The sequence below is a fragment of the Otolemur garnettii genome, unplaced genomic scaffold, assembly GCF_000181295.1.
Source record: "Otolemur garnettii isolate 467f Iridium unplaced genomic scaffold, OtoGar3 scaffold00055, whole genome shotgun sequence".
NCBI classification, from domain to species: domain Eukaryota; kingdom Metazoa; phylum Chordata; class Mammalia; order Primates; family Galagidae; genus Otolemur; species Otolemur garnettii.
In genome coordinates, this window is record NW_003852450.1 from 2,332,951 (window position 1) to 2,345,716 (window position 12,766).

The 12,766-nt window shown below is 47.5% G+C and overlaps 1 protein-coding gene across 1 annotated transcript in view; it reads left to right on the forward strand.

Annotated features, from left to right (window-relative positions):
• Positions 1-11,999, forward strand: part of FCMR (Fc fragment of IgM receptor) — a 16,811-nt gene extending 4,812 nt beyond the window's left edge. Inside the window, exons 3-9 of the mRNA XM_023514553.1 lie at positions 3,760-4,095; positions 4,826-4,957; positions 5,898-6,120; positions 7,469-7,599; positions 7,956-8,099; positions 8,276-8,337; positions 11,183-11,999. Of these exons, the coding sequence (XP_023370321.1) occupies positions 3,760-4,095; positions 4,826-4,957; positions 5,898-6,120; positions 7,469-7,599; positions 7,956-8,099; positions 8,276-8,337; positions 11,183-11,311 (1,157 nt within the window). The 3' untranslated portion in view covers positions 11,312-11,999. The remainder of the gene's footprint in view (positions 1-3,759; positions 4,096-4,825; positions 4,958-5,897; positions 6,121-7,468; positions 7,600-7,955; positions 8,100-8,275; positions 8,338-11,182) is intronic.
• Positions 12,000-12,766: the final 767 nt, after the last annotated feature.

Below are 12,766 nucleotides of genomic sequence, written 5' to 3' on the forward strand. Positions count from 1 at the left end.
GTCCGGGCTGGGGATTCGAACCCGCCACCTTAGGTGTACGTGGCTGGCGCCTTAGCCGGTTGAGCTATAGGCGCTGGGCCAAGATCACATTTTGATGAAATCTATAGAGCAGTGATTTTCAACAGGTATGCCGTAGCACACTGGCATACCGTGAGAGGATCTTGGGGGTGCCGTAAAAATTTTTAAAGGTCATTAATTGAATTATTTTCAAAAGAAGTTCATCAAAGCATAGTAAGTACATCCTTGGTTTTTTTACTCTTTTTTTTTTGGATTAACATTATTTAAGTGTGCTAGGGTAAGTTCAAGTGCACCGTGAAATCAAAAAAATGTTGAAAAACACTGCTACAGAGAGTCAGCAATAAAACCCACAGGATTACATTAGCTAATGAGAGGAGAGAGGATGGAAAAAACAATGGGCCTGAATTGCAGACCCTGGGCTAGACCAATATTGAGAAGTGGAAGAGAAGAAGACAGAGTCTGACGAGCAGCAGCCACGAAGCCAGGCCAGGGCAGTGTGTCAAGGTAGGAGGGCTCCACTCCACCAACTGCTGCTGACAGGACACAGGAGATGGAGACACAAAGCGGACCACTGAATGTGGCATCAGGGCAACATCAGGCAAGAGCAGATTCCATGGAATGTTGAGGATAGAATTCTTATGGCAGATTAAAGAAAAAGTAGGAGGTATGGAAGTTTGATTTTGTGAGTCTGATGACTGAGAAAGGGAACAGAGAGAGAGGTGGGATGGCTGGTGGAGGGGAGGGAAAGGGTCACTGCGGAGCCTTTACAGGTGGGTAGTACCAGGGCATGTGTGTAAGTTATGGCAATGCTGGAAGAGAAGGAGAATCTAATAGTAAGGGAGGAAAAAGGGAGCACTGCAGACGAGAAGTTCTAAAACAGGTGGGGAAGGACAGACTTGGGAAACAGATGGAGGAACTGGCCTTGGAAAGGAGATGGAGGCTTCATTCATCTCCTGACCAGCAGCCTGGACACACCCAGCTTACTGCATATGGAAATAGGAAGCTGAGTGTCATGTTTCTCATCCTTTTAAAAAAAATCCACACTCTTTTGATAAACATAAAAGTCTCAGGCCACCTCTCCTCTTTCCAAGATTCTGCTCTGATTTGAGTTGAAGAGGTCCTCCAGAAAAATCACCACTAAATGGAAGCCAGAGTCTATGTCCAGAGCATCCCCAGCTGCCAAAGACTGTGACTTTATTTTGTATTATGAAAATCACAGGATTTTTTATGTCCCAAACATGTATTTACATCTAATTATATATTGAGAATGACTCTTTAAATCTTTCTCTCCCCTACCATTACCACTAAAAATCAAGTCAGCAATTTAGATGTTAATGTCACTTAGTAGGCTCTCTAAAATATGGCTGGTTCCCTTACATACCTTCTCCCACCCCTCCCTTTATTTCCCTAAATCATTTGTAGATGTAGTAACATAGCCCAGGATTACAGAAGTACAAGGGAATCTGGAATAGTCATCTGAAATCAGACTCCTGGGCCCTGCCCTAGACAGATGTAATCACCACGCCTAAGGGTAAGACCGAGTCATCGGCATCTCAGGGAGATCCCCTTAGGTGAGTCTCATGTACACTGCAGAGGACATGGATGGGCAAGCCAGGGATCTGCCCAAAGCCCGCCTCTGCAGAGACTGAGACCACTGGAGGTGTCTGCATAAGATGTCATGCTCCTGTCTGTCTTGGCCCTGCTCGCTTTATAACTTCCTCCTCCTGGGAAAGCAGCATTCACACTCCATCCCTGGCCAGGTTAGTCTCATTCAGAATCCTCCATGCACATCCACCCTCATGGCTCAGCTTTCCACACAGGTGGCGGCTGTCTGGACACACAGGGTGATTCCCCCACCCACCCATGATTGGATCTTTGTGGTTTCTTTTCTTTTCTTTTCTTTTTTGAGATAGAGTCTCACCCTGTTGCCCCAGGCTAGAGTGCTCTGGCATCATCATGCTAGGTCCCTGCATCCTTAAACTCTTGGGCTCAAGCAATCCTCCTGCCTCAGCCTCCCTAGTAGCTGGGATTACAGGTGCCTGCCATATCTAGATCGTTTTTTGTATTTTTAGTAGAAGTGGGAGACCAGCTCTTGCTCAGGCTGGTCTTGAGCACAGGTGATCCTCCCACCTCAGCCTGCCAGAGTGCTAGGATTTCAGGCATGAAGCCACCCTGCCAAGCCAGGTCTTTGTTCTTTGATTGACATTTTGTAAGCAGGTCACCCTTTCACTGTTGTGTTCCACCTGCGAGGCTACCACAGGACTCAGTTTCTGGCGGGGTTAAAGTAGTGCTGGGTTTTTGGTATGAGAGGATCCATGTCCAAGACTGTCTCTGCCTGGCCTCTCCTCCCATGTTAACATCAGCTCCTTTTTCACATCTCAGTGTGCTCTTCCCTCTCCAGTCCCGCTCCGCCCTCCCCCGGACTCACTCGGGCTCCCAGGACTGTTTCCAGCTCTTCATAGCATCTGCATGCTTTCCTCTGCCAGGAATGACCCTATCCCAAAGCCTCAAGGCTGCCTCCTTCTTGAAGCTTTTCTTGACTCTCATGTCACTGCACACCTTGGAGCTATTCTTAATGCACAGTCTGTGGATACATCTCAGTATGTTCATGAACTTCTCTCCACCCATGGATATGCTATGTCCCATGTCCCAGCCTTGATGAGGACTGTTCTTGCCATCTGGAGGACTCTCTTTCCCTCCAGCCCAGCCCTCCAGCCCTGCCTCACCACACACACATTCCACCCTATCAACCCTCTTCCCAGAAATAAGCAGGCACTTACCAGGAGCTGCTTAGTTGACAATTAATTATACATGGCCTTACTCTCTTCTGCAGTTGGCTCAAGTCTATTAGACCTACCTTCTCTCACCCAAAGCATGAGCTTTTTGATGTCAGGAACTCAGGAACCACATTGTTTATCCCTCCCTGCTCCACCACCTCTCCCCACACTTGTGTTCACATATGCACACACGTGCACACAATCTGACATGCCCCACTTCCCTCCTGTGCTCCTCGCCTCCAAGATCAGCTATGTCACTCTCACTTGGCCTCAGGTCTCAACTCAGACATCACCCCCTCCAGAAAGCCTTCCTCCAACTACACCACCCATGCAACAATCCAGGGTCAGGTGCTGCTATCAGATGTAATCCGTTGCCACAGTGGCCGCCCATTGGCATCACTCACTATGTGATTTGTGCTGTGAGGGAGGGATGCTGGCTACCTTACTGTCACAGGACAGGCATTCAATAAATACCTGCTGAATGATTTAATCAATAGAACACTAGACGAATGGTTGGATGGATGAATCTGAGCAAAACCAAATTGGAAAGGAAAGCCTGTCACAGCAGGACTGTGCCATGCCTCCACACACCCCGCTGAGGACATGTAGGAGCTATAGGCTCTTTGGGGTCACCCAAGGCCTATTATCTCTCCTGGGAGTGGGTATTGTAGTTTTGACTGTCTTCTCAGGGCATGGTGTCTGGGTCCACCTGGGTTTGGTTTGTTAATGGGCTGAGAGTTGGGCATAGGATTGAGGGGGGATGCAGATCTGGCCTGAGGTTGTGAATAGAGTTGGGGTGGGAAGAGTCTGAGGATGAAGCTAAGGGTAGAAATGAGGACAGGGCTGAGGCTAAGGGCTAGCTGAGGCAGGGCTGGTGTTGCAGAGAGTGGAAGCTAGGGAAATGGATGGGGTGGGATATAGTCGTGGCTGTAGCTTCCACTGTATTAACTTCCTCTCCCTGCAGTATCCGGGGCTCTGACGATCCTCCCAGAAGTCCACGTGGATGGGGAACTGGGTGGATCCCTTATCATCAAGTGCCCACTTCCTAAAATGCAAGTGCGGATGTATCTGTGCCGCGAGACAAGTAGACCTGGAATATGTGCCACTGTGGTGTCCAGCAACAACTTCATCAAGGAGGAATACATAGGCCGAGTCACTCTGCTGCAGTGCCCAGACAAGAATCTGTTCCTAGTGAAGATGACAGAACTGACCGAAAGTGACAGTGGAGACTATGCTTGTGGGGTGGGCACACACACAGACAGGGGCAAGACCCAGAAAGTCACCCTCAACATCCACAGTGGTAGGTATCTCAGTTGATTGGAGGCTCAGAGCCTCCCCCCAAACATTTCCACTCAGGAAGATGGGGACAGCCATCTAAGTGTAACGTCCCCCAGACCCTTATGCTGTTGCCATATTAGCCACATAACTGGGATCCGTCTAGTTAAAACCTCACAGTCTATTAACTTCAAAGTCCACAGAATTTTCTATCCAAAGTGGATGAGAGGAACAAGATGGGTGCTCTCCTTGTAGTGCCCGCCCTCCTCCGGGCTTGAGGTGAAGTTGTGGCTCTAAGAAATTGGAAGCAAAAGGACATAATTGTCCCATATAATTGTCACATGAGAAACATCAGGGAAACATCAGGGATGAACATAAAGGAAAGACATTCATATATCAAGCCGCATTTGTAGGCCAATCTTGTTACTTGTGGTCTGATCCTTTTTTTCTCCTGAATCCCTCCTTTTTCCCTTACTCCACTGACTTCCCTACTAATGTAGCATGAATTCAACCCCAAGAAGTGCCTTGGGAATCCCTCTGATGATTTTGCAGAGAATATCAAGTGGGCCGGGGGATGAGTATTTCCTTCAGGGAGGCCTCCTGCCCAGTTCCTCTCAGTGAACCTTGCCCCCACCCCCTCACTGCCATCTACCCCAGCTGAATCACCTTCAGCTACTACCAATAGTCCCTTCCTTAAGCCTCAATCTCACCCCTATCACCCAAAACTATCAACGTATTCCTCTTGCTGTCAACAGAGTATGGGCCACTCTGGGAAGAGGAGCCAATGCCTGAGCCTCCAAAATGGTTTCGTCCAATTCTGCACCAGCAGGTGCCCTATTGGTTCCAGATGCCTACACAAGCCAGTTCTTCCAAATTCACATCCAAAGGTCAGTTCACCACAGCGAGGGTAGGAGAGGTGAGGAAGATGTTATGGCATGGCAAGAATGGAAGAGAGGGTGTGTGCAGTTCACAGAGGGGCTTGCAGAGCTGAGTTGAGTCTCAAATGCGTATTTCCCCTGCCTGTGCTACCAAGGGTACTTCCCTGGGATCTGCTTTCCAAATGCTATAGCCAGGACACCAGGCCCTACTCACAGAACATACACATAACCACCAGGGGGCACCACATGTATTAAGGTTTGTGCTCCATTCACAAAATCTTGCTCTTTCGTGAATGACTGCAAAACAACACTGGCCAGACGTTTCCCAGGTGGAGGTCATTGTGCCTCCTGCTCCCCCAAGTCTGTCTTCTACCTGCTGGTGTCTAGTGATTTTGTAACAACTCTATTGTGCAACTAAAAGATTAATGACGATCATATTAACAATACCCTTACATTTAGATATCATGTTGTAAATGCATTTTGAGACACAATATTTCCATCATACCCTCCCATATACCCTGTGAAGTAGATACATTAATTAAACATCATTACACTAGGGGACTCTGCTAGGGGACAAGAGGGATGGTATGACTGAGCAGATCATATAGCCAAGGTTGTGGCTGACTAGTGTAGGATGGGAGAGAATTGATAAGTAGACATATGCAGCACAAGGCAGAGTGGGAATAGAACTACAAACAAGGCTCCCCTACCCCTGCTCAGAGTGGGTAAGCTCTTCTGCCTGGGAAATCAGGGAGGGTTTCCCGGAAGAAATGGTGTTGGAAGCAAATATGCTTGGAATTGGCTAGCCGCAGATGGCCTGCTAAGAAGTCATTTCAAGCCACAAGGAGTGCAAGAACACAAGTAGTCTGAGGAAAGAGGTGGTGACTCAGTCCTGCTGAAGACTAGAATATATACATGAAAGATCACTTTATCCTACTATGTCCTATAGTTATCACACAGGCTCAGAAGACGGAGGCCCCTCCAGTCTACCAACCTTCCACCACCACCCTAAACATCCACCACCCTCGAGTTTCTAGAGCATCTTCAGTAGCAGCAGCCCCATCCCCAACCCTCCTGCCATCCACCACAACTTCAAAGACCTCAGCTCGGGAGGGGCTGCTCAGGGCTCCGACAGCCAGCCACAACCACCACACCTGGCTACACAGGCAGAGGTAAGAGTCCACCGCAGGATGGGCTAGCACCCAGGTAAAGTAGGCTGTCCACTATTACAGACCCTCCTTAGCTTTGTCTTCAGCAGGCCTCTGCAAAATATACTACCTATGAGTATAGCACTTTAACTCACTAGTCCCATTAACAAGTAGACACCTGTCAGCACCCCCTACTGACCCTACAGAAGGAAATAAGACCCAAATCTTTCAGTCACTCAGATTCATTCAAATCTAATATTATGGGGAAGAACTGGGTGAGAATAAAATTTAAATTAACTCTTTAACTCGTAAATATTAAAATTACTTTCACCTGTTTCCTTTTACTTTTTTAATGTAAGGTACTGAGAAATTTAAAATTATATGTGACTCATGTATTTCTATTGGACTGGCTGGAGCGCAGTCCAGAAATATACCACCAGGGGCAGCCTTATAACAGAATCCGAAGAAAATCTGTAATAGTTGAAATTATTTTTACATAAACACAGAAAAACATGTTATGAGGAAAAGGACCTCTAATACCATTTAGGTTTTATAAGTGGAGACACTGAAGTCCTGAGTTCTCGTGGTTTCACAGCTCTCGATTCCTAGTTCGGTAAATCACAGTGACCTATTAGTGGAGAAGATACCAGATAAATTTAGGACGAGACGGTTTTAGTCTCTACTATATGCCCAGCATTGTGCTATTTCCTGAAGATGTAAAAAAATGAAAAGATGCAATATCCTATTCTTACTAACATAAATCTGACTGTGATGGGGTTTGTAAGGGAATGAGCAGAAGAATTAGGAACACAGAACACAAAAAAATTGATTCTGGCTTACTATGATTAGGGAAGAAAAGAAAACTGTGCCTTTAAGAAAAGTAAGATTTTAATATGCAGAAGAAATGGAGAAGAGGGAAGCCCTTTTAAGCAGAAGGAGCATTATGAGAAAAACATCCTTTTTTCCACAATTATAAGTGGTTCAATATTTGCAATAATCTTGTGAAGAAACCAAGGTGTCAAACATTAGAAGGGGAAGTGTTATCGGCTAGGTGCATTAAATTCTTTATATATAGGCTATTTTGATTCATCCTCAGAACAGTTCTGTGAAATAGGTTTTACTATCCATTTATGAGGAAATAAGGCTCAAAGAAGTTAGGAGACTTGTTCAAGGTCACACAGCCAGTAAGAGTCAGAACCTGAATTTGAACCCATTTCCTTATTCCATAGGCAAGTCTTGGGGGGTGGGGGGCGAGTGGAGTGAATTCTGTTAACCTGTGAGTCATCAAAAGCGCTGGCCATACATACTTCCTTAACCTACCTCACTTACCAACCTTCTCTTCCTCCCTCTCTCCCTTTCCTTCCTTTCCCAGAGCACTCAACCATGGCTTAGAGTCTGAAAGGGAAGGCCAAGGATTTCACATCCTGATCCCAACCATCCTGGGCCTTTTACTGATAGCACTCGTGGGGCTCTTGGTGAAAAGGGCCATTCAAAGGAGGAAAGGTGAGCGCCTGAACTGTGCTTACCAAAGAGCCCGAATCATTCAGACTTCCGCTCAGAACTTCAGGGGAAACACGGGGTCGTTCTTCCCTACGGTCTAGGTTGCAGGGAAGTGAAAGGGGGTCAATGGCTCGGAAAAGGGGAGAGGAGGAAAATGGCCTGGGCCCTTTGGTCTTCAGGGAAAGGCAAGTCTGTGCCTTGTACGTTCTGCACACTTGTACCGAGCATCTCTACATGGGACACTGCCAGGCATGAAGAAGGGGGGCAGCCTTTACTTTGGACAGGGGGCAAGGGTGGCGTGGGCCTCTGATGTCATTTTTTTCCACCTCCCTACCTCCCGCCACGGCTTTGCTGAGAAGCCCTCTCCAGGAGAGTTCGCCGATTGGCAGTGAGGATGAGAGCTCTGGAGGCCTCCCAGCGGCCCCTGGCCTCACGACGGCTGCGCTCCCAAAACAACGTCTACAGCGCCTGCCCGCGGCGCGCTCGGCCAGCAGACGCTGCGGGTGAGCGCACTCTAAGACCCGCGGAGCTGCTTCGAAATCGCGGGAGCACCGCTGGGGATCCTGGAAAGCCGGCACGGCTCGCCGGGCTCCTCCCTCCCAGGGCTTTCCGCGGGGTGGGGCTGGGGCGGGGCCGGCGGCTCGGCCACGCCCCCAACTCCGCCCTCTCGTTCCTTTAGGCGAGGAGGAGGCGGCCCCGGCCCCTGCCCCGGGAATGTCGGTGCCCTCAGCCCCAATGCAGGTAAGCTCCGCCCCTCCCCTGATTGGAAGCCGCGGCCCGACCTGGCGGCCACAGCGCTGGGCGTGGAGGCGAGAGCTCCAGCTTGCGGGCTTCGCTGCAGCTCCTGGGCCGGGAGCCCTGGAGCAAGTTCTGTCAGCTTCCTCCTTTGTTGGTGTGGGAGATTGGCTACTAGGACCTGTGGGAGACTTAGCTACGTGGCTTTTAGCCAGGCAGTTGTCATAGGGTAAATGGGTACTGGATGCCGGCAGCTTAGTGAGAGTGATAGGTGCTAATTCTACGATTATGTGAAGGCCTTTCACTTGGAAGAGATCAGATTTCTAGAAGCTCCTAGGGAATGGAAGGAATATGCCCCGACAGTTGCACCTTCGCGTGAGGAAGAACTTTCTAGTAAACTTTCTAAGATGAGAGTAGGTAATTTACCCATGTCTGGAGGCAGGACAGGCCTGGCCTCTATGACTGGCCAGAGATGCAGGTGGGATTCAACACATGGGTGAGAGAGATTCAACTCTAAACCTGTGTTGGACATGGGGAAGGCTGTTTCTATCAATAGCCATTGAAGGATGGGTAAAAACCCTTTACTCCTTTGTTTTCCTGAATTAAGAAGAGAAAGCATTTTATTCTCTAAAGTAGCCCCTAGTGGCTAAAACATTATTACCTCAGGAACCAGAAAAAAACTAAGTGTGGCAAAAAAAAAAAATCTGTTTTAGTTTGAGTATAGACTAAGCTAATGCAACAGCTGTCCTCTAAACGACAGGACTCACAAGGTGGAAGCCCATTTTCCTCCCAAGTAAGTGCTTAGAGGCAGAGGGACAGGAAGAGGTGGCCTGAGCCACACAATCCAGGGACCCAAATTCCTCTATCTTGCTTCTCCACCATCCTCCAGAGTCTTACTTGGTCCATGGTCAGCACTTAGTCACCAGCAGCAGGTACATCTCCCAACCCACAGGAGGGGAAAGAGAAAGCTGCTTCTTTAAGCCCTGACTCTAAACTTTCACTCAGCACTTCCAATCGCATCCCTCGGCTATAATTTAGTTATGCACCAACACTACCTTCAGGGGAGGCTGAGGAATGTAGTCCCTAGCTGGGCAATTGTGTATCTTTCTAAAGAGGGAAGAATGACACCCAGAAACAAGTAGCAATTCTGCCACCATCACCTCCAGCTTCTCAAGCCTGCCCTTCCCCACCCCTGCTAGAGAAAGTTCACACCAGCTTAGGTGCCACAGAGCTTATGTCCCACCCTCCCACCACCCTTCTCTCTAGAATGCCCTGTGACCGCATAGACCCTTACCTGAGTCTGGGCCTTGCTCAAAGCTTTCTCCACCTCCCTGCCTGAAACTCGCATTCTCATTGTTAAAGGCAAAAAAACTTGATGGAGCAAATTTACTACATGGTACATATGCTTAATGATTGGTTTAGCCTTCACAGAGAGTATTTTCATTTTTTTAAGCCAAAGAAATTAATCTCAAATGATGAACTATAATCAACAGTGGAAGATATATTTCTACTTGTTTGTTTTAATAAGTATAAAACCAACTTTATTGTCAGACCAAAAATATTGGTTAAAACATAATAGAGGACAATGTAAAAAAAATAGCAGAGGGCCTGCTCCTTTGTATTCAGCATTCGTGTGATTTAACAAAACGAAAAATCATGTCATACATCAAGGATTTCTGAGACTCACCCTCGGCCTCTAAAGGAACCTCAGATATCACCACCTTGACTTCTCACACTGGAAACTCCATCTTGATCATCTCTCTTTCCTCTATATCGCCTCCAACTTGGTGTATCATTTCCCCTATTGTTACATGCATGTATTGCTTCAGGGTGACATCTTGAGCTGTTTCAGGAGCCAGGTCTTCCTTGACTGCATGTCCTACGTCATCAAGTGGAGTGGCACCCACCCGTGCTCATTAGCTTCTTTTGTTCATTGCTTGACTAAGCCTCTTCCTCTGACGTTTTCACCAGGTCCATCTAACTGTATTTTCTGATTTTCTTTGTTCTCTGATTTGTCTGTTCAGTTTTCTCTTCATTTTCCTATTCTGTGCCTTCTTGTTTCCTTGGCTGATGGAAAGATACACTTTTGAAGCTAGCTGCTGCTGCTTCCCTCTTTAGTAAAATACAAAATGTAAAAGTTCGTTTCAGTGAGTACATGCTGAATGCCTACTATGTTCAGGGGACTAGACTTCTGGTTCTTAGAGCTTGTGCTTAAACACATCATGGTCCCCCCTGTGGCCTTCCTCAGTGGATGTTACAGTAATTGAACCATGGTCTGGGTCATTGGCACAGCCCTGTCATCTGAGAACTGACAATCATCCTGAAGGTGGATGATCCTAGAGTTTCTGTCTGGGGAAGAGGAGCACCACTGTGCCCACATGGTCTATCTTCCTTCCCTTCACCACCCGGCCACTTCCTGGAATGCACTGTCATGCCACATCACAGCTTCTCTGAGCCCTTGCAGAGGGTGACTCACCCTACTTTTGAATAACTCCCTAAGAAGATGCATATTTATCCCACAAGTCACATCATCTTACCCCTGATGGGATATTCCTCTGGCAGCTGTGTCTCCTTCAGACCTGTGCCTACCCATATGATTTAAGTCTGACCCCCATTTATGCTATTTCCTGACCATATTAGATCTAAGTGTTTTCCAGTTATCAAGGGTGAAACACCACACTGAAAATCCCCAGGGCTGGCTTACTTGGTGAAGCTCAGCCACCTCTACATCTTTGCCTTCTGGAACTCAGCAACCACGCCCGTGCCCCTCATTGCCCACTGTGTAAATATGCCAAGAGAGATAATAAAATCACCCATTCAGATCCAGTGATGCCTCTTTGGTTTTTCCCAGGAGTACGAAGCTCCCTGGCTCCATGCCTCGTCTTTGAAGACCAGCAATGAATATGTGGATTTCTACCACCAACCTGATGCCAAGAGGGAGGACTCTGTTTCAGACGACTACATCAATATTCCTGCCTGACTCACCTCCCCAGATGTCTCCCGGCTCCCAGACAGTGGTGCCACTGAGTCTTATCTATCTGCTGATTTCCAGTACCGGCACCATTTGTCCTCAGAGCCCTTATCACCTCCCATGCCCCATCTCAACTCTGATCCCTACCTATCTGTGCCCTGCACATAGCTCTGCCCCCAGCTTCTCTTGTACACCTTTATAGCCCCCTGTGGCTGCCAGGGGGTTCTGGACATGCAAAGCATTCATCCCTTTGCCATCTACTTCCTTTCCAAGCCATCTGACAGGCTATGAAATTTGCAGACTGTTTCCACGATGTCTTTGATCACAAGGTCTTTGAAGCCCTGGCTCCAGATCACATGGTATCAAGGCTAGAGCAGAGGCATAGCTGTTGCTCCAGGAGCCCTTCCCAGTCTTGGGCCTCACACAGATAGAAGCTTCTCAGTCTAGATCATGAGAACATGCCTCAGCCCCACAATCTAAGCCGAGGCCTGGTATGAAAACACTCGCAGGAACATCTTTGCCCTTATCCAACAATTGGCACTTGCTAGTGAGTCTCTACTTAGCTCCTAAGGTCAGGGTGATTTATTTTGATGAGATGATGCATTCTAAATTTTCAGAGCCAGGCTTGTTAATGTTAGTGATGTATACATATGCATCTATAAATCCTCCTTACTCTGTCCCCCTCATTTGATGCACATTTTTAGAAATATGAGAAATCATCATTGTCGTCTCCTTATCCTTTTTCTGCTGCCTGGCACTGATATTTGTGGATTTATCTTAACTTTGGTTGATTGTAATCATCCAAAACTATTACATCTCCTTACAGTGAGAAATGTTCCTCATCTCTTTGCCATTTGTAGACAACACATAGCAAGATAGGAAGGAGAGTATTCTGGGGTTCCTGGAGGGCCAGGGACTCTGTGATGTCATAGAAGAAGAGACATCCCACCTCTTACATGTACTCTTTTCTTTAAGATGTTAGAGCAAGTTCATAGTTGGACATTATACCTTTAGACTGATGTCAACTGGGGCTAGAATGTGCCCAGTCTTGCTGCTGGGAAGAAGGCCTTTCCCGATATACAACACAGTCTCTCTGGGCACTTGTCCAGAAGTAGAATGGACAGACAGCCAGACTTGAGTTATGTTGTCTTTTATTAGCAGGGAATGTCATCACAGATTGGACAGTACATCCAGGTACAATGACCACCATCAGCAATTTCAGCTTGACACTGGCACTCTCTGAAGTGGCAGAGAGGGAAAGAATGACTAGAATGAGAAAAGGAAGGCACACAGGGAAGGAGACACTGGGGTGGGCTGGTGAGCATGGGCAGGAAACGGAATGAGTGTTTAGTGAGAATGGGCTTTGTGCTTGGCACTTTAACCACTATTTTATCTTTCATCATTTACTGCACCTCACCTCCACGCCAGTGCTTTATCTCTGCAGATCTCATAAGACAATGTGAT